The sequence below is a fragment of the Myotis brandtii genome, unplaced genomic scaffold (assembly GCF_000412655.1).
Source record: "Myotis brandtii unplaced genomic scaffold, ASM41265v1 scaffold95, whole genome shotgun sequence".
In the NCBI taxonomy this organism is placed as follows: Eukaryota; Metazoa; Chordata; class Mammalia; order Chiroptera; family Vespertilionidae; genus Myotis; species Myotis brandtii.
This window is the reverse complement of record NW_005371920.1, coordinates 501,600-525,443: the sequence shown is the minus strand read 5'-3', so window position 1 is coordinate 525,443 and position 23,844 is coordinate 501,600. Positions and strand designations below refer to the sequence as shown.

At 42.2% G+C, this 23,844-nt stretch overlaps 3 protein-coding genes across 4 annotated transcripts in view; 2 read left to right on the top strand and 1 right to left on the bottom strand.

Moving 5' to 3' along the window:
• TCERG1 (transcription elongation regulator 1) overlaps positions 1-10,041 on the top strand; it is a 58,685-nt gene extending 48,644 nt beyond the window's left edge. For both annotated transcript variants that reach the window (XM_014533148.1, XM_014533147.1), the window contains 6 exons: positions 2,606-2,770; positions 3,036-3,218; positions 5,499-5,678; positions 6,233-6,316; positions 7,743-7,843; positions 8,984-10,041. In XM_014533148.1, the coding sequence (XP_014388634.1) occupies positions 2,606-2,770; positions 3,036-3,218; positions 5,499-5,678; positions 6,233-6,316; positions 7,743-7,843; positions 8,984-9,185 (915 nt within the window). In that variant the 3' untranslated portion in view covers positions 9,186-10,041. The remainder of the gene's footprint in view (positions 1-2,605; positions 2,771-3,035; positions 3,219-5,498; positions 5,679-6,232; positions 6,317-7,742; positions 7,844-8,983) is intronic.
• A 2,238-nt stretch (positions 10,042-12,279) lies between these two features.
• GPR151 (G protein-coupled receptor 151) lies at positions 12,280-14,723 on the bottom strand. The gene has a single exon (XM_005885988.2). The coding sequence runs from the start codon at positions 14,603-14,605 to the stop codon at positions 13,337-13,339; it is 1,269 nt and encodes a 422-aa protein (XP_005886050.1). The 5' UTR covers positions 14,606-14,723; the 3' UTR covers positions 12,280-13,336.
• A 1,566-nt stretch (positions 14,724-16,289) lies between these two features.
• The window catches only part of LOC102246012 (mediator of RNA polymerase II transcription subunit 15-like), a 24,686-nt gene continuing 17,131 nt past the window's right edge, over positions 16,290-23,844 (top strand). Inside the window, exons 1-2 of the mRNA XM_014533145.1 lie at positions 16,290-16,666; positions 19,511-19,611. Coding sequence (XP_014388631.1) covers positions 16,290-16,666; positions 19,511-19,611 — 478 coding nt within the window. The remainder of the gene's footprint in view (positions 16,667-19,510; positions 19,612-23,844) is intronic.

Below are 23,844 nucleotides of genomic sequence, written 5' to 3'. Positions count from 1 at the left end.
GTTCCGGTACTTTACATTTTTTTAGTCTTTTTCCTTATAAAGTGATGACAGTTGTGCCCAGAATGTGTCAATTAAAATAAGAAATTAAATAGATATTACATCTCAATAACCCTAATATAGTCAGCTTTATTTTCTTCTGGTTGTAAAATTTTAATTCTTTAAATTATGGGCTTGGTTCTGTACCATTACTAAATTTTAAAATAAAGTAAAACTTTCTCAGCCAGTTTAAAGAATGCATAATCAATTACTCACTAAGCCATGAAAGCAGAAATCTTTAAAGTAAGGGTTTAAATATAGTAGTATTAAATTCACATTCTGAGAAGTGGTTGGCTAATGAAGTTTTATCACATTCTTCATGACTTTCACTGTAGATTCTTATGAAGTATATTGTTTATACTGTTTTTTTAAAATCACATTTTAACTGTGTAATTGAAGAGTAAGATCAGTACCAGTATCATGCTGATATGTTGGAGTTGTTCTTTGTTCTTTGGATTCTCTAATCGAATCAGTAGCTGCATGGTAAAAATATAAAGGCAACTACTTGCTGAGCCAAAAGCCTGTGAAGGACATTGACTTTTGGTGAAATACTGTGTTTTCCTTCAGTAGGCGTTTTCAAGCTAAAGGTTACAGTTATTTTCATGTAGCCTTCACTGGTAATTTTCCATTTTATTAAAAAAAGGCCCCAAACTCTTCATTTTTATTAGACTGTTTTGTTTACCACAGTAGCTACCCTCACATTTTTTGTTTATTATAATTTATTACTGTAGCAAATTTTTATAAAATTATGGTTCAAATAATTTACTTTTTGGAACAACACATTTGAAGTTATACATAATGGAGTTAGTCTTTTTAGGAAATTGGCATTTTCTCTCTTCCCTGTTTCAGATTTCCTGCTGAACAATTTAAATATTTTTATTACAGTACATCGTAAGGCTAAAGAGACAATTTTCCCTATTAATTTAACAGCTTAGATGGGAAGGCACTTTCATATTTGGAAATAAAGTTTTATTTAAAGTTTACTTTGGCTATATATCACACATTTAAAAAACTTAGATGATTTTGACTTTATAGGCTTTGTTTGAAAATGATTTTAAGTTCATGTAAATTCCTATGGCTTAGAAAGATTCGTGTTTGCTACAGCTTGCATGTCTTTATATAGCATGAATTTTATAAATTTCGCCTTCTAGTTATGACGTGCATCTAGGAATTTGGTGTTTATCATCTCAGATACAAAGTAGACAAGATGAACAGTAAATTTATGTCATATTACTACATCAAGTGGTTTCTTTATCACTGTCTGCAAATGCTGGGTTTATGATCCAAACAAAGCCACTGCTGAAATCCACAGCTGATTAGTTCTTGTCTTTTTAAAAATTCTCTAATGTAGACACGGTTTCTTATAATCTTACAAGTGTTTTCCAGAAAGGACATAAACCTCCCTTTTAATCCTTTAATAGGAGAAATGAGGTTATAGGAGGAAATGAGAGGGTTGGAATAGGCAGAAAGAATGATTCATTTATTTTGTGCCCACACATTTGAAATTCTGATTCCATTCCTAATTTATCATTCCCTTGGTCAGGAGGGAATGCTTATTCTCTATGGGGAGAAGAGGTTCTTGACATGGTCAGAATCCTCTGCTGAAAGGACTTTGGCTAACTTGATATCTTTCCTGGGAGGAGCACAAAATAATTTAGATGAGCCTAGTTTTAAAACAGATCCTCAAAGGATCATAAAATAAATGCCTCATTTATCTCTTTCTTTCCCTATTTATATATATATAAATACAGTTTGAGATAAGTATTGCATATTTTGATACTATAATACCTTTGATATAATGTTACTAACTTGGTACTTCAGTTGTTAAGTATGTTATTTCGTTGATACATACTCTGAGCTATGTAACGGTGAAGGCATATATGTTTAATGGCTAAGAAGTACAGGAAATCTGAATGCAGTTTTTTTTTTTTAGTAATGATTAATTAATTATGACCAACATTTCTATAATTTTTTTGTATATAAGGTTAAAAATACCTTGCCCTTCTTTAAAAAACATAAAAGTTGGACTTATTTTTTTGTTTTTAGATATTTGATAGTTTCAGGTTTGTAATAAATAAGACTTGCTATTTGTGCTCAACAGTTTCTAAATCCCCCTATTAGTTTTAACAAACAAAAATTTTATTCATCTACTTTTTAAAATAAAGCATTTTTACCAGCTTTATGTTGAAGTATTTTACTATAGTTTATAAGCTGATTCTTTGCTAAAAGTAAATTCAAATTCACATTCCTTATGAAATATAGCAGTTCTGAGATCAAATATTATAAACAACATAAAAGTTTTTCTCTATATTTGAATAATTTTATTAGAGAACATAATTTATCTTGATTTTGGTATATTTGAAATGACAGTGTATATATGTGTTGATTTTTATATTTCTCATGAAAGAGTAATTCTGATATTCTCCTTTACTAAAACTTATTGTATCCTGAGTAAGTGCATTTAAAAAGTTATTCTTATTTTTAAGGTAAATGAACTTTTTTTTAGTTGTAAGCATTTAGATATGAGGAATATCTCATTGTTTTTCCTTTATCTTGTTTTGAAATGTAGATTAGATCGGATTTCTTTGAATTATTATCTAATCATCACCTGGACAGTCAGTCTCGATGGAGCAAAGTAAAAGACAAAGTAGAAAGTGATCCACGTTACAAAGCAGTGGATAGTTCATCAATGAGAGAAGACCTTTTCAAACAGTATATTGAAAAAATAGCCAAGGTAACCATTGGGCCACTTGTCCTTTAACCATGGAATAATAAAATCCTTAATTGCATTATAATGGTATTCGCTGCTGTTTGGGGTTTGGCATTTTTCTTGTTGATATTCTTAATACAAGAATCTCTAGTAGTTGATTTGGAAATGGGGTACAGTGTTTAGGTATATGGTATTCTTGGTAGGTTTAAAATTTTGTATTTGAAAAACTTACTTTGTGGAAACCTTTTGATACAGTTGGTAAAAGGATAATGTAATTTCACTTTTACAGAATTTAGACTCAGAAAAAGAAAAGGAGCTGGAAAGGCAAGCCCGCATTGAAGCTAGCCTTAGGGAACGAGAGAGAGAGGTTCAGAAGGCTCGGTCCGAACAAACGAAAGAAATAGATCGAGAGAGAGAGCAGCACAAACGGGAAGAAGCTATCCAGAACTTCAAGGCACTTCTGTCTGACATGGTATTTATTGCTCTTTCACTATTTTCTCTGTAAAGTACTGGATGTTAGAAATCCATTACATTACCTCATAGTGAGCATTTTAATATTCTTTAAGTTGACTGTGAGGGATACAATTTGGTAAGTTATTTATAAACTGTTTTAAAATTGAGTACTTGGTATTAGCCCTGTTGGAACAGGCAAACCCTAGTTATTTAACATTTTCAGAAGTGAGATCATTTATTTATATGAAAATTCCTAATCTTTTAGTGTCAAAGCTTTATTTTTATTGGTCTTGATAAGTCATCTTAAAGTCACACTTAATAGGCCATAGTAAGAAACAAGTGTGCTGAACATGATTTACCCCTAAAAAAAAATTTTTTTTTTAAGTTTTAGAGGAGGAGGGAGAAAGAGAAAAAGAGATAGACATCGATCGGTTGCCTCGTGTACATACCCAGACCAGGGATGGAACCCACAACTTGAGTATGTGCCCTGACTGAGAATCGAACCCAGGAACTTCCACTGCTTGGGACAAGGCTCCAACCAATTGAGCCACCCTGGCCAAGACATACTTTACCCTTTATTTTTATTATTTTTTCAATATGTTTATTTATTTCAGAGAGGAAGAGAGAGGGGGAGAGAGAGAGAAACATCAATGATGAGAGAGAATCATTGATCAGCTGCCCCTACACGCCCCCCTCTGGGGATCGAGCTCGAAACCCAGGCATGTGCCCTGATGTGGAATCAAACTGTGACCTCCCAATTCATAGGTTGACGCTCAACCATTGAGCCCACATCACCAGGCTAATTTACCCTTTTTGTTGATGATTTAGAGTCATCATTATGATGACCAGTTATTGTCTCTATAGGTGGTATGAGAAGTAGGACTTGGGGGGTGCTGACTCCAGGAGATACCCTGGAACTTTCTTGAAAATACTTCTGCATTACCCAGGGTTGTTAAGATAAGTAGAGTATGAGTTCCCTACAGAGAATACCCCAGACCGCTCTGCAGTTCTATTGTTTTTTTCCCCTTCTTTGTTGCCATCTTTCCTGCTGTTCTGTCAGTACGGCCTCTTCAGAGCACTCCTGTCGAGTCTTCAGATTTCTTCCCTTGCTTCTGCTGATCAGTTTTTAATTTCCTTCTCTTCTCTGGACAGTCAGTCATTTCCTCATTTCTCTCCCTTTTTCTGTTTCCCCCAATTCATCTTTATTACAACAACAGAAATCTTTGTAAAAGGCAGATCTGGTTTTGTGACTCTTCCCTGTGCTTGCAGAAGATCAAGGTCTTCCTTCCTTTTAGCAGTTGCCTACATTTCAAGTTCAGTCTCCTTAGCATAATATAAAAGACTGTTCATTCCTTGACTGCCTCTCCCCCACCACCCATATTACCTTACCTGCTTTGGTTTCCTTTCTTGCCCCCTAATTAGACTCTAGCCTTGCTGAACTTAACCAAATCCTGCCATTGCTCATTCCAGTCCTTCCACCTAGAGTGCTTTCAAACTTCCCACCGTGGTGGTAAACCTCCTCATTCTTCAAGAGCACACTCAAAAATACCTCCTCTGAGGCTGATCCCAGCCCCTCTGGGCACATCTGACCTTACTGCTGCTTTCATTACCCTGTGCTCAGCGTAGACCTCTGCAGCACTCCCTACATGTTACTGCAGTTGTTGGCTTCCATGCCTGTCTTCCCTAAAAAGAGTGAGCCCATTAAAGGAAGGGGTTTATTTATTATGTATTCCCAGTGCCAAGCATAGTGTTTACCTGACACGTATTTAGATGCTTGATAAATGTTGGTTAAATAAATGTTTTTTGTATTTTTTTTTTCTTACCTTTCTGTCTTTTCAGCCTCCAAATTTCTTAGCAATTGGCAGCAGTGTGACTTAACTGCTAATGCCATTCCTAGCATTGAAGCCTATCTTTCTGCTGGTTGGTGAACCAGCTAGCCCTGTCTGGTGGTCTGTTTTCTAGTCTTCTTAACCAAGTTAATTCTTGCTTATTCTTGGAAGTGTCAAAGTTGGTAAGATGTTAAATAGAAAACCTAAATACTATTAAAGTGATTACAGACCATGGTTGGTGGGAGATATCTTGTCTTCTTCCTTCTCCACCTCTAAACCAACATTTGACAGCTTAAGTGAGGTCTGAGAGGTAAGTTTTCTGGCCTAAAGAAGCAGATTTTCAGTGACTTCTTCACTAAGGTGATGTCACCATCAGCTTCTGTTTTTTAAATATATGATTCCTAAACAAAGGAGCCTTTCTTGAAGTGTGAACAGGTGGGTCTGGTGTTAGATACAGATCTCTGTTTCAGGTTCGTTCTTCAGATGTGTCCTGGTCAGACACTCGCAGGACCCTCCGGAAAGATCACCGCTGGGAGTCTGGATCCTTGTTGGAGAGAGAGGAGAAAGAGAAGCTTTTTAATGAACACATTGAAGCACTTACCAAAAAGAAGAGGGAGCACTTTAGGCAACTTCTGGATGAAACTTCCGCAGTAAGAGTTAATTTTTCTATTCTAATCTGCACGGATCTTTGTTAATCCCAAAGTAAAACATGGACATGATTTTTAGTGTCATGGTCTTTAGATCCATTACTGGAATTCATGCAGTTTTCAAGTTCATATCTGCTCCTATGGCTGTTCAGAATGTCCTTGGCTGTGTGTGATCATTGGTCCCTCCTGATAATTGATTTAATAAATTCCTTCTTTTGCCCCATTTTCAATTTGGCGCCATAGCCCCCTTGTTTGGCAGTGTGTACACTCTCCTGTCCAGGTTTTGCTCCTGTTGGCCTGCTCTCTAGATAATGGTTTCTTCAGAAGTTAGGGTATTGCGCCTGGAGGTATAGGGTTGCAGGCCTTAGGCCACTTTGGAAATGTGTCCATGAAAATAACTCTTGTAGCATGAAAGCTGCTTCCCTGTCCCTGACTAATCCAGTTATGCGTGGGAGCTCGCAGGGCCGTGAGGAGTGCTATGTGCCATACAGGCTGCAGTTTGACCCCTCAGTAATAAGTGAGCGTATTTATGTTTTTATTCCCTTGTCTTTTCAAAGATTACCTTAACATCCACATGGAAAGAAGTAAAAAAAATCATCAAAGAAGACCCTCGGTGCATTAAGTTCTCCTCCAGTGACAGGGTAAGAGGATTTTGTCTGAGCTTTTTAAGTGTATGAGAAATTTGAATTTTAAGTTCACATTTTTTTCTTGCATGTATATATTAATAAGACAGCACAATGGAAACTTTAAAAAGAATCCTTGGAGTTAAAGCTGTGTTTGGGGATTTTAGAGATTTAACAAAGCCATAGGGTTTTGGGTGGTTTTTTGGAGGTTTTTTTTATTCCCCCCCTGATGGAATCCTTCAGTCCATTACAGCATGATCTCTAGTTCTTACGTGCTTTTGAAACTCGGATGGAGGAATTGCGGATGTGGGAAGTTTGTGAGCTGAACCCTGCTCTGGTGCTCTAACTCCTGTTTAGGAACAAACTCAGTTGGGGACTGAAATAGTGAACTATGTCAAAAGTGTTTAAAAAAAAATCAATAAGCCCACCTGATGTAGCTCAGCGGTTGAGCATCTACCCAGGAACCAAGAGGCCACCAGTTCGATTCCTGGTCAGGGCACATGCACAGATCGTGGGCTCAATCCCCTGTGGGCATGCAGGAGGCAGCTGATTGATGTTTCTATCTCTCTTTCCCTCTTCCTTCCTCTCTCTTATAAAAAAATCAATAAAAACCACCACGGAGTTCCACTAAATAAACATAAAAAAAAAAAAAGAAAAGTGTGGCTTACTGCAGTCCATTTTATACCTTGGACTTCTATTGTTTTTTTCTTCCCACCAATCATTCTCCTTTCCTAGTTGGTTTCTTTAGTATAGAGTCCAGAAACCCACAGATCTAATATTCTTCCTTTTCAAACCCTGTTAAGTTGTGTTCGGGATGTTTAGATAACAAAATATACGGGGCTGGGTTAGAGTGGTAGACTGATAGCTGAGAGATCCAGTTTAGTTTCTAACTTTTCTGATTATTTAGAATTGATGGTAAAGTCTTTTTTTTTTAACCCCAAAGAGTTTATACCTATCATAACAATTACTAGAAAAGCTAAATGCTCAGTATAACTAAAGTTCTGAGTGTTATGGTTGGTGTATCCATAAATTATACCACATTAGTGTTTTTTACTGGAAGATATAAATACAGTCTACAGGAAATACACATTTCTTTATTTCTTAAAAGTGTCTGTCTACCACTTGAGGTTCTTGTGAAGATTAAAAGGAATAGCCTCATAAACCCTCAGCACAGTGTAGCAGATAGCAAGCCCTCAAGTCTTACCTGTCACTAATGTATTATATGGTTCTGCGATCTTGCTTTCTTTTTGTCTTGAAAATGTACATTGCAGATTTTCTATTTTAATGAATGTTACACGAACACAAATAAATGTACCTTACTGCCTTTTTCTTTAGAATTTTCTAGTTGACGGTGTGACTCACACATTTCTAGTTTTATAAATGACATTAATTTGGGAATTAGTGGACTTTTTATTTTCTTTCTAATCTTACTTTCTTTTTTCAGAAAAAACAAAGAGAGTTCGAAGAATACATCAGAGACAAATACATCACTGCCAAAGCCGACTTCAGGACGCTTTTGAAAGAGACCAAATTTATAACATACAGGTGTGTGCCATGGAATGTTTCATGTCAGCAGTTCCTGTCTTTGCTAGTTCTTACTCGAATGGCCAAGGCATACTTTGCATTCACACACATGTTGACATTATTAGCTTCTAAGGATAAGAAGAAGCCAACTTTTATCAAAGACCAGAGACAGCCAATCCATCTCTACCTTTTTTTTTTTTTTTTAAGAAAGGGCCCAGATGCCAATTCTTATTTTGTGTTACCCACCCATCCAGTTTTTTAAACAGACTTCTGTTTTTGCTTCACTGCTTTCTTAGGAGTGCCCCAACTTTAAATAATCCTTCACTGTCAGTTGTCTTCACCTCCTCTGAAGACTACTCAGTGTTGCTTCACTGAACCAACTCGGAAGTTTGAAATCATCCAAGCTCAGTAAAAACATTTTTTTTCCTCAGAGGAAAGCAGTTTGCTGGATAGTTTTAAATAAAGATTTTAAATGATAAACTCGGAGCTTTAAAACAAGATTTCACTGTAGCATGCCCAGTCGTCCCCACCCCAGCGATTTCTCAGCAGGGGAACAAGTTGACATTGGTTAGTAGCCTGTGCAGGAAACCGTTGTTGGTTCATGCTCCAGCTTTTCCTATAAGAAAAATTTGAAGCATTTAATGAAGGGTGTGTGCACGGGAGGCTAGGTAGTGCTGAGGGTGTGGTTTTTAGGTACTTTGTCATTGGATTTTTTGGTCAGGATCCTTAATGTTTTGCATCAGTTTGGGCTTTTAAATTAGATGTGAAGTAAGACTTCTTTCTACATTTTTGTAGTTAATTTAGTGAAAGATGTGAAAGTGAAAGCTTGTGAAAGATGCTGGGATTGGCAGCCCCGCAGACTGAAGTCCTCTGTTCATCCACAGAACAGGTACAGCACGGGCAAGATTCACCCACCCACCCTCAGCCCTGGTCTGGAGGGACCACCAGTAGGGGTGGGAGGGTAATTCAGCTTCTGAGGCCCTTTCACTCCCTGGAGTCTTTGCTGAGGCAACTTACAAAGGTGACCACTGCAGTGAAATTTTTCTTAAAAAAAATTTAAAAAGTGGAAACACAATTAGGAACTAGATGGACATTTCCAGCTCATATCTGAAAGGCCTGTGAACAGCAGTCAGTAATTCTGGACTTCTTTTCTTATTTCAGATCCAAAAAGCTAATCCAGGAATCTGATCAGCACCTGAAAGACGTAGAAAAAATTTTGCAGAACGACAAACGGTATCTAGTACTAGACTGTGTGCCAGAGGAGAGGCGGAAACTGATCGTGGCGTATGTGGATGACCTGGACCGCCGGGGCCCTCCGCCCCCTCCCACAGCGTCGGAGCCCACCCGACGATCAACAAAATAACCCTGCATACTCTTCCATGGGGTATCTATTACTTCAAAATGCTTGCATGAGCCAATTTTCAGGTTTTTTACATGTATGTGCATTAGTCAAACTATTGCAAAACCATCTGACGAACAGAAGGAGAAGCATTCGTGAACAGTTGCTGAACAGAGAACACTTTGGAAATATTTATGCTTTTCTTTGTGTGGCATGACTGACATACATACTCAAATATAGGCTGTCTCTAGTAAATCTAAAATCTTGAAGCTAAAAATCATCCTTTTATGAGGTGTGGAAGTCAGTGACTTTTGGTGACGTACTTTCTAGCAGTGTTATACATGCAAGACATAAGAGCATTTGTGGTTTGAACTTGCAAGATACAAATACCACAGACTCCCAAAAAATCTAGGTTGGGGTTTGTTTTGATTTTGTTTTTCAAAGCGGGTAAAAGAAAAAACACTGAAAATGGAATTCTTATCTTCCAGAGGTTAAGATTATTATAATGGACATACTTTTACCTTTGTCTCTAAAGAACACTTTAGTTTTATTTGTTCACTTATGAGCTTTGATTATCCCCTCTGAATTATAGGCCAAGTCTTGTTTAGCCTAAGAGAAGATTTATTTAGGAAGTTCTTCTCAGGTATGGAACCACGGTCATAACTAATATGTTGGCCAGAATAGAACTGCTGGTTAAACACATTCACCATTAAGTGATCTTTATCAATATTCTGGATTAGACAACAGATTCTTTTTGGGTGTTCCCTGTAAACTGTACTCCTGTTTGAATGTTAAACTTTTGTTTCTAAAGTTTAATTTTAAGATGTTTGAATGTTCAGTTTATGTATTTGAACTACAATAAACCAACCCTTTTTCTATATGTGGATTGTATATGATTACGTTACATAATTTATAGAAACTTTTTTAAAACCTGCTCTTAAAAGCAGCAGCAAAGGTAATTTGGTACAAAAGAAGGTTGACTTTAAGTCTTGGGATATCACATAGTTTTGAAAGGCTTGAATATAATAAATTATTTACAGTATAAAAGAGATGGGATTTGTAAAGAACCATTTTGGTGCTCAGTCTCTTAGCAATATCTTACTGCTTTATAGCAAGAAGCTGCTTTTTGTGTTCTTGTTTTTGCCTTTTATATGAAAGGATTTGGTAGTTAATGCTTTTGGCGTCCTTTCAGTGTATCATGCACACCATGCATGGAGCTTCGCCTTGGATGCCTCCCAATTGCTCTGCGTAGCTTGACCGCCCAGTTTAAAAAGATCCTCTGTTCCATTCCTTCAAGGTTCCTAGTGTCGGTGTACCACATAAATAAAATGTCTAGAAAAATACGTCAATAGGATAATTATTTTCCTGTTAATCTTACACATACTGTGATTGTAGCAAAACCTAAAAAGAGGGCATACGAACAGGTCTGCATTTATACGTTCCGTGCACTGCACAGCACACAGAGACACATTCACATCTGGGCTGCTTAATACGTAGCCACAAAACTTGCATGAATTCGGCATGTAGTGGCCTGGGATTATTTCACTAAGGTCTTAACCTGTAAAATTGCTAATTAGCAGGACTTTTTTCTTCTTTTTCCCCTTCTCTTTTTTTGAAGTTCATTTTTATAAATTTATTGAGTGATTTTTAAGTTCTGTGAGGAGTGAAAGGGAAGTGTTTGACAAAAGGAACACAACTAGGATAGAAATGTGACTGTCCTGCAAAGGTGGAACTTGTGCAGTGTTTTGTCATTTCCACTTCCACAGAGCATTCTTCTGTTTCTCACAGTAGGGAGTGTGAAGAAAAGGGTCTGATGATATCTCACTTCCTACTTCTGTGGTAAAGTATTTGGGATTAAGTGCTGAGCCAAGTCACAAGTCAGACTCTTCTATACAGATTTTTTTTTAAATAAACATATTTTTTTATGGGAGAGAAACATCGATCAGCTGCCTCCTACACACCCCCTACTGGGGATGTGCCCACAACCAAGGTACATACCCTTGACCAGAATCGAACGTGGGACCCCCCCAGTCCGCAGGCCGACGCTCTATCCACTGAGCCAACCCGGTTAGAGCTATGCAGATTTCTTTAAGGAATCAAGTCAGGACTCTGTGTTCGGTACTTAATGAATGGGTTGTTGTAATTACAGTTTCAATATCTGCAACTGGATTTGCTGCTTATCAGCAAGTTCCTTAAAAATTAATGATTCAATTTACCCAGAGACCCGTGTTAAGGTCTGACCTCCCCCTAAAACCCAATGATGATTTTTGAAAGGAGCATTCAAGACAAAGACTGTAATTCTCCAAACTATCTGAAGTGAAACAATGCCTTTTATTTTTGTATGTTAAAATATTCAACACTGGAATCTTACATCCTACATTTACTATATATAATGTACATAAAAATCTTCAAATAGTTCATCACAGACAATCTTAAAGGTAATCTCTGTGTATAACTATCTGATCACAAAAACAATATTTTGGATACTTAGGTTAAGTTGTAATTTGATCATGTGAGCCTTAGAATAAAATTTGTAATGAACCAAGTAAAAAGAAAACAGCCCTATCTTCTGTGTTAAAATAAACCATGACCATTTGTACAAACAAAAACCAAAAAAAATCCAGACAACATTTTTCAAAAAATAAAAATTCCATCCACAGTGTATTTTTTGTATTTCAAATTCTTCATTGCTTGTCCTAAAGACAGTTTCCGCCCCCCTGAGGGGATCCTTCAGTAAAAATACCCGAGTCCATTACAGAGTAATCAACAATCATGGATAAATGTCCTTATTATATTTCATAGGGGAAGAAATGTATCATAATCATGCCTTTTGGGGTGTGCTTTAACTTGCTGTGAAATGAACAGTCAAGTTATACTGGATGTTTGGGAACACAAAGTTTAATTTTACTGCTTTTCTGCATTGCCCTTGTGTGTGTTTTTTCTTGTTACTCTTGATCATCTTTATAACTTAAAAACAGGCATTTAAATATATATTTTTTTATTGATTTCAGAGAAGAAGGGAGAGGGAGAGAGAGATAGAAATATCAGTGATGAGAGAGAATCATTGATCTGCCTCCTGCACGCCCTCCACTGGGGATCAAGCCTGCAACCCTGGTATATGCCCTCCTGGTTCATAGGTCAATGCTCAACCACTGAGCAACACTGGCCCGGCACTCTGAGGCATTTTAAATGTTGAGCAGGGTTCAAGTTCAATGTTATGGGTACATTTAATGCCATTTAACAAGGAAGTTCATCTCTATCCCCCTTTTATGATATGATTACTGCCTTCAGTAATTAACTATATCACTAGACATAACTTATAGTTTTATCTTGAGAGAAAGGAGATATTGGGAGGAACAGATTGATTTCAACTTGTAGAAGAGTAACTGTCTCCTGTATTTGGGAAGAATCGATAATTGGGAAGAGAAAGGGGTAGTTTTTTAAAGTTCTTTCTCCATATCAGAATACAGAATGTCATAACTAAGCTGCTAAAATCCTTAGACTTAGAAACTGAGGACTCAGGTGGCATTACAAAGATCAACAAAAGCAGGTTTTAGTGTAAGGTGAAGTTTGAATATACTTAAACTTGGCTATGATTTGAAATTAGCCCAGAATCGGGGATAAGGTGATGTTCCTTATTCTGCAACTTCAGTCGTTTTCATCAAGTAAATGTACTTATTTTAAGCAAATGAAGGTAACTCCTTGAAATGTATTCATTAACATGTTAAAGAACAAATCTCATTCCGTGGATGTGGATTTTGAGCTTTGGTTATGTGACGGGAAGTGAGGGCCAGCAGGCTCAGGAGGAAACTAAAGGAAAGGCTTCATCGTTAGACCAGCTGCACTCCAGCCGGCACAGAGCTGGTCCCCAAGAGAACCCAGTGACTCAGCCCCTGTGAACCAGGACCACAGAGCTGGTCTCTCTGGTCCCTGTGGTAGAAACACCACACAACACAATCCTTTGGGCAGCCAGGTGTTAATTCTGAGACATAATTACTGCTCCTAATGTGGCGTCCTACTTACCAAATGGCACATTTTGAAAATGCAGACTGAAGCAATATTTGTAATTCCTAAATGTAATCATTTTATGTTTTATATGGTAAAGTCAGCCATGTGGATCAGCAGCAGTACAAGTACATACAAGAATCGCAAATTAGTTTTGCTTTGAGACGTAATCATTTACCACAGTCTCCTGTCTCTCGATCTTCATGCTCCCAGGGGATAGGGTCATTGTCTTGCTCACAAGGGTTTGTGTCCCTCTCGTGCCAGAACTGCTCCACGTCGGGGAGGATGGGCATCTCTGCCTTCTGGCTTCTTTCTCTCCTGGAGGCAGGAGAGCCGGTCTCCTCTTTCTCTGGTGTGGATACTGGGGACCCTGGAGAGGGAATGTTGTCAGGAAGGGCCTCCGAGTCCCCAGCTGGTGGTTCCTGAGACTCTGCGGCAGCTGGTTGCTTTTTGGTCATCCATTTCCATAAGCCTTTCACGCTTTCCTTGAACTCTCCTGACATCGCTAGAAAGATGAGAGGATTTGCTGAGGAGATGGAAAACATCAGGACTTGAGACAGGGCTGTAAACCCCTGGGGTGGGGCTGGGCCGCCAGCCTTCAGGTGCCACATCCACAGCCAGGCTGCCCATTCCGGGAGCCACAGGACAGCCGAGGTGATGGCCATGCTGAGCAACATCACCGTCAGCCGCTTTGAGCGCATCTGGTTCCTAAGATGCCGGGTCTTAGTTCCTCGTCTCTGACATTGCCCATAAGCTCTCCAGAAATAAAAGCCGGCAAAGAGTAACGGCAGGCAAAATACCAGGAGAGGGTAGAGCTTACCAAAGATGGACATGAACACTTCGGCCACCGCGGGCACATCCAGGAGGCACATCTCCACGCCTGCGTGCAGCCTGGTGGTGCTGAAGAAGCATTCTGGCAGGGGCAGCAGGCCAGCCACCGCCCAGATGGCCGCCAGCACCGACCAGATGGTGCAGCTGTGGATACTGACTTGCTTGGCTGGGTCCCTTGCATACAGGAAGCAGACTTTGGCCATGGCGACGATTGTCAGGCTCTTGGCTGCCATGCACGTGTGGGTGAACCAGTCAGAGGATTTGCAGACAAACCAGCCCAGGTCCCAAACACCTCTGGCGTACGCGGTAGCTCGGACAGGCGCGGAAAACAGCAGGAGAGAGAGATCCGCCAGGCTGAGGTTCAGGATCAGGGAGTGGATCAGGGACGGCTTTCCCTTGCAAGCTCTGTGAAGGAGGATGCCAAGCACACACAGGTTCCCCACGAGGCCCACCAGGCAGACGGCCACCAGGAGAGCCGGGACGATGGTCCTCCAGTCCTTGGAGTCAGAGGGCAGGTACCCTCCGGCAAAGTGGAGGTGAGCAAAGGACACGTTCATGGTGCTGGAGTTGGAGTCTGCAAAGGCCGCTGCAGGCATCGCCTTTCCCATCCAGCGCCTCCTTGCAGAAGTTAGCTTCTCTGTCTTTTTGCCTTGGCTCTTCTGCGTAGGAAATAAATACGCCGTCGGCACTGTCCAACGACACCTCTGGACCCTCCCCTTGCTTGTTTTCTGAGAGCAGAAGGTGGGAGAAGGTTAGCAAAGCTGCATGGAATGTACGTTGACTGGGCTGAATGGCAGGCAGCAGGGCGCGTGGTGGCTGCTCATTGGCAAGTCTAATATCAAAGTGTCGCTCCGTGGAGAAAACCCCATATACCCATAAATGATAAATGAGGAGAACATACATGCAAGTGGGGTGGGTTCCTGGGGGGTCACTAGAGCCAGCCAAGGCAATTATTTTCAACCAGCTGTTTCTAAAATCCTGACTGCGGCCTGTTATTCAGTAAACACGACATCCGAACTACCAGGTCCTTGAAACCAAAGCACGAAAGCGCGCGCCAGAATCACCCGGAGAGCTTGGCCCAGCGGATCTGGTGCGGGTTAGAGCAGATCTTTGCTCTTAGCATGCTGAGCAGCCTTCAGCAGAGGGGCGTTCTGAGACTGTGATTGAAAAAAATAAATGGAACCAGGGAGAGATTGTGGCTTAGAAGGACCAAGCCAAAGGGCAGTACTAGGCAGGCAGGAAGGAGTCAGAATGCTGAGACTCAAAATTTGCTGCCTCTGGTGCCTGGTTTCAGTGCCCTAGCAATAGGGCCGCCCCCCCTGCCCCGCCCCCCAGCTCCCCTACACACACACACACACACACACACACGCCTCTGCTGGGTCCCAGGCTGCTGTTCCTGATGGGGACACCACTCATAGTGGGGATACCAAGGGGTACCCCTGCAAACTCAAAAGTATGAATAAAAAGGGGAAATCGGAACCACAGGTCAGATATTTAAAAAATAAATTTAAGTTGCAAGGGACTTCTGCCAGCTTAATCTTCAAAAGAACCCAGACCAAGCAAATGGGAGGCCAAGTTTTTAAGTGGCTTCTGATAAAAGCAGTGTTGAATGTGATTCCCTTACCAGGCCTGGGCAAAACTTAAAACCTATAGCTCAGTTCCAGGCAAAGGTGAATGATACAGGCAAACCTCAGAGATAGATGGGGCTCGGGTCCAGGCCACTGCAATGAAGGATTGCAGTAAAGCAAGCCTTCGTCTTTTTTGCTGGTGGATGGTCATGATTTCAATTTGTAAAACATGCAACACCTGCCCTGGTCTGTGTGGCTCAGTTCGATTCCCAGTCAGGGCTTGTGCCTGGGCTGTGGGCTTAACCCCCAGCAGGCAGCCGATCGGTGTTTCCCTCTCACATCGATGTTTCTCTGCCTCTCCCTCTTTCTCTTACATCAATAAAAGCATTTTAAAAAGTAACATCTGTGGAGCATAATAAAAGAGGTGTGCCTGTAATAACACTCCTATACCCAGTGAGTTCTAAGTGCCCACCTCCTGCCAAGTGTTCCACGCATTGAATTTTCAGGCAACTGGAGAGGGTGCTGTTACCACCCCTTCTAAAGACGAGGACGTGGAGGCAGAGAGGTGAAACAACTAGCCCCGGCTCTGAAGGTCACACAGCCAGTAGGTGACAGGGTTGGGAGAGGCCCTGTGGGTCGCACCCAGAGTTGGCGTCGGTCAGCCGGCTGCCATCCTGCCCGCTGAGGAAGGTGTGGGCTACTGACTGTAAGCACTGCCGGTGAAATGGCTGTATTTCAGTTCAGTGCTCATATGTCGAGACCTTTTGCACGGAACACAAAGCTGCAGCCCCTCCCTCCTCTGCGAGCCCCACGCACGGCGCCGGCCCTGGGAACCCAGCGTGGCACAGCGTCCATTCCCTTGCGGACCTACAATCTCGTTGGAGTGATGACCAACCGAGAAGGTTCAAGGACAGTGCTCCCGGAGTCCTGGCTGCGGGTGCCTGGCAGAGGGGCCCCTGGAGCAAACCGAGAGCTGGTGGGGAAGCCTCAGGCAAAGGCTTCCTTGGAGGATGAAATGGGAGCTGAGACCTCGCCATGCGCCCACCTGCTCCTCTCCACCGCAGCCCTTTCAGGATCCCTGTATTCCAGTGGTTCTCAACCGTGACTGCACATCAGAATCACCTGGGAATCTTTTTAAAATCCTGATTTCTGGGCCCCATCCTCCGGAAATTCTGTTTCTTTGTTATGGGGTGGGGCCACAACATTAGTAACAAAGAAACAGAATTTCCGGAGGATGAGGCCCAGAAATCAGGATTTTAACAAGATTCCCAGGAGATTCTAATGTGCAGCCAAGGTTGAGAACCACTGCTGTATTCAACGCGCCGGAAAACAGCTGCTGCTCATCAGAGACCTCAGCATGGCTTACCCCAGTCTCTGGAGTTGACCTCTGACCCTTGCAGGTGGAACTGGGAGAGGGGCGGAGCGGTCGGCCGGGCCTCGTGGACCAGCTGCGGGCCATCGGCGTGTTGGGCACGCACCCGGGTCCGCCCCGGCAGCGCAGTTAAGTGCGCCCTCAGTGTGCAGTCGCGTTGCCTCCCTCGCTCCCATCCCAAGGTGACAAAAGGCCGCGCCACACGGTTGCAGTTGGTTGCGGTTTCCTTCTCTGACGGCCTGGCTTCGCCGAGGCTGCCTCTCTGTGCTCTTCATCGGACGGCCCTACCTTGTGTTGGTGGAATATCTTGCTGCGGCGCCTTCCTGAGTGGCGTCTCCCTGCTATTCGGCGTCCGGGGCCTTGGGGTGTGGTTTCGGGCTGCAGGTGCGAGACAGTCCATCGCTAAGGTAAGTGTGCGGTGGGTCTGCAAGGCCCCTCCTGCAAGACAGCACCCCTCGGGTCCCCACCCCTTTTCTGCTGTTGGGTCGGTAGCTTTTAAGGCCACTTGGAGGGAAGATGATGGAGGAGGATGGATTGTGCTGTTTGTTACAAAGTGCCCAGCAAGTCAGGAAACACGGATGGCGATTTTGTCCTGTATTTGACATCAGGGGCCGTCTGCTATGTGGTTGAGTGTGTTTCCAGACCCCATGGCCATGCTGTGTTTTACAGATGCCACAGGCGGGGCTCAGATCTGCACCCGTCCCTAAAGGGTGAGGCTGGGAGCTCTGGAAGGGGAAGTTCGGATTGTCCGCTGGAACCTCGTTTTCCAGGCGTGGCAGATGCTGACGGTGTGAGCGGCGTGTCCTGGGTCCCTGGTTCCTTGGCAGCAGGGCACCAGCGGGGCTCCGCGAGTCTCGGCCGCCAGCGTGGTGCTTTTTTGTTCTTCACGCGGTTTTGCACCTCTTTCCTGCCGGGTTTTTGCCTTTGTAGTAACGTGTGTTTTGACTTGGTGGAGGATACAATCCGGACATAGGTGTGAAGGCTCCTTGGAAAGCCAGAGGATGGTAAGGACACCAGTAGGTAGCTGCGTGGTGCCCGCTTATGTAGAATTTGCAACTTTCTTGAAAAAAAGAAATCACTGTTCTATCAAAACACAGCTGTGGTCGATACTGTGATGCATTCCCTTCTTACATCCCGCCCCCCTTTTTTATATGGGCCCCGAATGGTTAAAATCATGCTTTGGACATAAAAGCCCATCCCTGGCTGCGCTGTCTTGTTTTTGTGGGCTACCGTTTGCTTTGGGTCCTTACTGAGTGACATGTGCCATCATTTAGAGAAAAATCTAGGTTGTTTTTTTAATCAAAATTCCATTGCCACGATCACCTTGTGGAATACTGTTTTCCATTCCTTTAAAAAATATCTTTATTGAGATATAATTCACATACCATCATACAATTTTCCCATTTAAAGTGTCTAATTCAGTGGTTTGGGTATTTAATCTTTTCACATTGTTGCCCGTTCTGAGTGGCTAGTGACGTAATCCTCTCTTCGGAGCTGCTCCTGTGCTATGCCTGCCAAATCCAGCAGGTGGCGCGGCACCTTCACACGTGTTTCCAACCTCCCAGGCCTGGAAGAGTCTGGGCAGGCAGGCAGCAGGCTCAGTGATGAGAGTCCCTCGCGAGCCTGATGTCTTGGTGGCCTGTTAGGAAAGGAGAGTACATGGCCCTCCCTGAGTCCCAGGCTTTGCCTTCCTTTTTAAAATGGGCGACGCAGCCCTTGCCGTCTGTAGGTTTGCCCTTCATGTTTATTCTTGGGAGGAAAAAAAAAATTGTTTTCAATCATCCCCCCCAAACAAGATATCATACTCTGACTCTTGGAAAGAAAAGATGTAGGGTTGTAAAGGAGGGAAGGCCACAAATATTTCCACCTGTGCACGAAACGTTTGTTGATTGGCTTTTCTGCGGAGTGCATTAAAACAAAAAAATTTAACAGTTTTCAGTCCCTCATTACAAATCCTTGTTGAAAGTTGAGGAAATTCTAAATTGTTTCTTCTAAAACTCCCTTATGCATTGTTTTACCCCTTCGCTCAGTAGTAGCGGTTGAGAAGTTGAAATGTGCAAGTTTGAGTTATTCTCACAAAGCATGTCTATATTTTTACCCTCGTTAAACATGTTAAAATTAGGCAGAGGAGTGAGAATGCCACCATTTTGTAGAAGAAACCCAAGCAGCCAGAGGCGTAGACTTGCTGGGAGTTACAAAGCTGCCCAGCTGCCCGGCTGATCTAGACCCTGGGTTTCTGCGCTTCCCCAGGTCGGCTCCCATTGGGAGTTGGGTTCAGCTGTCCTGTGTTGGTCTCTACTGCTGCTGTAATAAGAACCACGGAGTTAGCAGCTTAAAACAACTCAGATCGTCTTACAGTCCGGGGAAGAACAGTCCTAAGATCAAGGTGTCGGCAGCTGCACTCCTGGAGGCTCTCAGGGAGAACCCACTTCCCTGCCTTTCCCAGCGTTTGGAGGCTGCGCCCACTCCTGACTCATGGCCCCTTCCTCCACAGGCAAAGCCAGCAGCACAGCACCTTCCCCTCCCCTCCTCTGCTTCCCTCCTCACTTCTCCTTCTCCCACTCTGACCCTAGTGTCTCTCTTATAAAGGACCCTTGTGACGACATTGGGCCACAGGATAACCTCCCATCTCACAATCCTTATCTCAATCATGTCTGCAAGGTCCCCTTTGCCCGTAAGCAAATATTCACAGGTTCCGGGATTAGGGCAGAGACCTCTTGTAGAGGGTAGGGGAGGGGGACTGTTATACTGTCTCCCACATGTTCTAAAAAAGTTTAGTGGCAGTAAATTTGGGAAATGCTGCACTAAACGAAGTAGGATAGGACTTCTCTGTACTTAAAGAATAATGATTACGATAGCTTACATTTGTTGAGACTTTAGTATTGCAAAGCATTTTGCTAAATTTTACACCCGTTAATCTCATTTTGTTCTCATGACAATACCCAGGTGTTCTGTTTCCATTTATCAAATGAAAAAAACCTGAAATTAAGTAACTTTCTCAAGGTCCCACCACTAATAAGTGGCAAAACTAGGGTTCAAACTCGGATTTCTCTGATGCTGGAGTCTGAGTCCTGGAAATTTGTAATATTAACATTCTGATAGGTAAGGAAGGGGGTTTAGGATGCAGAATTTTCCAGGTTAATTTAGCCAGAATCATAGCATCCTTCCCAGTTAGTGTTCTCAGAAAACTTTATGAATGATAAACTCGGTGGCCTGTATAGCAATGTTCTCCAGCAGGACGTGCTGTGATGATGGGAATGTTTGTAGCTGCACTGCACTGTCCAGTAGGGTAGCCACGAGCCACACGTGGCTACTGAGCACTTCAGCTGGGGTTAGGACAACTGAAGGACTGAATTTTAAATTTAATTTTTTAATTATTTAAATTGAAATACCCACATTGGACAACACAACTCTTTATTCTTCCACATCTAATGTTCAAGTCTAGCCCAGGCCCATGTGAGCATAGGACTGTATTTGATAATTAATTGCTACCTAATGTCACTTGAAGAACGGTTGTTGAAAGCTTTAGAAAATACTTCTGAAAAGGAGGTGCCTTTGTGGTGGGAGATGATGTAGAACAGGAGTCCTGGGAGTCGCTAGTGGGAGATTGTAGACTTCAAACTCGGATTTCTCTGATGCTGGAGTCTGAGTCTTGGAGATTTGTAGTATTAACATTCTGATAGGTAAGGCAGGGGGTTTAGGATGCAGAATTTTCCAGATTAATTTAGCCAGGATCATAGCATCCTTCCCGGCTAGTGTTCTTCAGGAAACTTTATGAATGATAAACTCGGTGGCCTGTATAGCAATGTTCTCCAGCAGGACGTGCTGTGATGATGGGAATGTTTGTAGCTGCACTGCACTGTCCAGTAGGGTAGCCACGAGCCACACGTGGCTACTGAGCACTTCAGCTGGGGTTAGGACAACTGAAGGACTGAATTTTAAATTTAATTTTTTAATTATTTAAATTGAAATACCCACATTGGACAACACAACTCTTTATTCTTCCACATCTAATGTTCAAGTCTAGCCCAGGCCCATGTGAGCATAGGACTGTATTTGATAATTAATTGCTACCTAATGCCACTTGAAGAATGGTTGTTGAAAGCTTTAGAAAATACTTCTGAAAAGGAGGTGCCTTTGTGGTGGGAGATAATGTAGAACAGGAGTCCTGTGAGTCGCTAGTGGGAGATTGTAGACCGTTGAGTCCTAGACTTTGATGGAACTGTGTGGAATGTTGGTTAGAGCCTGGTAAACTCCACTGAGGATAGATGTCCCAGTTAAAGAACTCTTCAATCATTTAGCAAGAATCTATGAAGCTGTTCTGGAAATTGTGGGAAAGCCAAGGAAGTGGGACTAAGGACCTGTCAAGTCTTTGAAGCCACTATTTGGGGAAATAACACGTGCTTTGGTGAAAAGATCATCCATAATGCTACATAAGAAATGTAAAAGCAAGTAGCAGGTCAATGACTGTTATGGCCAATGGTGTCCACACATGTATTCAATCTGAGGCCGAAGCTCAATACCAGCATTAGGGAAGTGGGGTGCCTGTGTGTTTGAAGCAGTGTTGGGTGGAATCATGGTCCTATTTTCTGAGACCCCGCCCATCACTTACTGCTGAGGCCCTCGAGGTGCCTCCCTGAAACTCTAGGATATACAAATCACACATGGAATCAAGAAGAGAGTTTCAAAGCTCAGGGGCAGGAGGGTTCCTGGGTCCTCAGGGAAGGCTGCACGGGAAAGGGGAGATGGGATACCCCCCAGATATCTCTATCTGTGTATTTTCAAATACTCTTTATACATGTCTATGATTTTGTAAAGCTCCCACTAGATGCCATTGTAAATTTGCTTTTTTTTTTCATATGACACCATAAGTAACTCTTCTGTGTTATCAGTAGATCTACATCTTTAAAGCAGCTGTTGAGGGTTCTCTTGTTTATTTGCAGGGATTGGGAGGGGTGGTCTAAGCTAGGGCATTGCCATTACCTTCGGTATATTCTTTAGCCTTAACAATTACTATTTAGAAAAAGCCATCTTTGCCTATACACTCCAAATGACACTGGGGATAATTGGCGTTAAATATGGCTGCGGTATTTTGTATTTGTGTTATGTGGGCACTTGTGTATTTTCAAATACTCTTTATACATGTCTATGATTCTGAAAAGCTCCCACTAGATGCCATTGTAAATTTGCTTTTTCTTTTCATATGACACCATAACTCTTCTGTGTTATCAATAGATCTATATCTTTAAAGCAGCTGTTGAGGGTTCTCTTGTGTAGTTGCAGGGATGGGGAGGGGTGGTCTAAGCTAGGCATTGTCATTACCTTGGGTATATTCTTTAGCCTTAACAATTACTATTTAGAAAAAGCCATCCTTGCCTATACACTCCAAATGACACTGGGGATAATTGGTGTTAAATCTGGCTGCAGTATTTTGTATTTGTGTTATGCGGGCACAGGGATTCCATGGATAATTGGATTGGATTAAGTCCTTGCGTGCTTCACGTGACTATGTCAAGGTCTGTCCCCAGTCAGTATTTCCTTGCATGAAGTAACTGAGCCAAGTAACATGACTAGTGAGTGACAGGCCTGGAATTTGAACCAGGGTGTCTGGCTTTGACACTTGGCTTCAAAGCGTTGACCTGCTTCCAAACTAGGCTTTCTTTCCAACAACTGTAATGCTGGTCACTGAGTTCTCACTGGGAGGTGTGGGACCAGCCCTGGTGCACGGTGAGAATGTGTATAATGGGCACTGTCTGTGTTTCTGATGTGGTTCGTTATTTCTCATGTTATGGACCAGAACCCAGGCATCTCCTCACTGGGATCTTATATGAGCCCCGCTTACTATAAAAATAATTTAATATTGGGTAGACACCCTTCTTTATGCATATTTACAAAAATTAGATACATTATGTAATTTTGAATGGGATCCTCCTAGATTCCATCACAAATGAATGCACTCACTTTCTTGAGGTGCAGTATGTGTATTGCAGTGGCTTAAGAGACTGCTAGGCCTGGGCTGTGTGGTGGTGGCCTATGGGGAAGACGAGGCAGAGCTGCTCAAAGTGAAGTCAATGAATGTTATAAAATCCCCAATAATAACGCCCTTAGAATCAACATTTGATCTATTTCCTGGAATCAGACATGTCCTAAATTTTATTTTTGTCTTTCTTAAACACTTTTTGTTTGTCATAAAGCCTCCACTAAGGCCAAATAGTTTTTATTTCATTTTGACATGCTTAATACATTTTTGAGGACCTCATAGAGCTTTTGTTTATGTTGGTTCTATGTTTGAGACCTATACTTCTTTCACCACCTGCAATTTTATTTTTCCAGTTCCCATCCATTTTTATTTTTATTTTTAAAAATATATATTTTTATTGATTTCAGACAGGAAGGGAGAGGGAGATAGAAACATCAATGATAAGAGAGAATCATTGATCGGCTGCCTCCTATACGCCTCCTACTGGGGATCAAGCCCGCAAACCGGGCTTGTGCCCTTGACCGGAATCGAATCCGGGACCCTTGAGTCCACTGGCCAACGCTCTATCCACTGAGCTAAGCCAGCTAGGGCTCTCATCCATTTTTAACAATATGTTCAGGCAACCGCACAATTGCACAACTCCAAGACTCCGGCTGAGAGGGAACAATTGCTTAGCAGGCAGCGCCCCCTGGCGACGACTCAGAACACCAGTTGTTGTTCTGATGAAGTGTGGCGTTCCAAAGGCAGTTTGTGGGTGTCGGTGACTCACAAGCAAAAATACAGGTTGAATAAAGATTAACCGAAGGACTTGTATGCATGCATATAAGCATAACCAATGGACATAAGACACTGGGGGGTAGGGGAGGCCAGGGGATTGTCAAGGGCGGGGGGAAAAAAAGGACACATATGTAATACCTTTTGTAATAC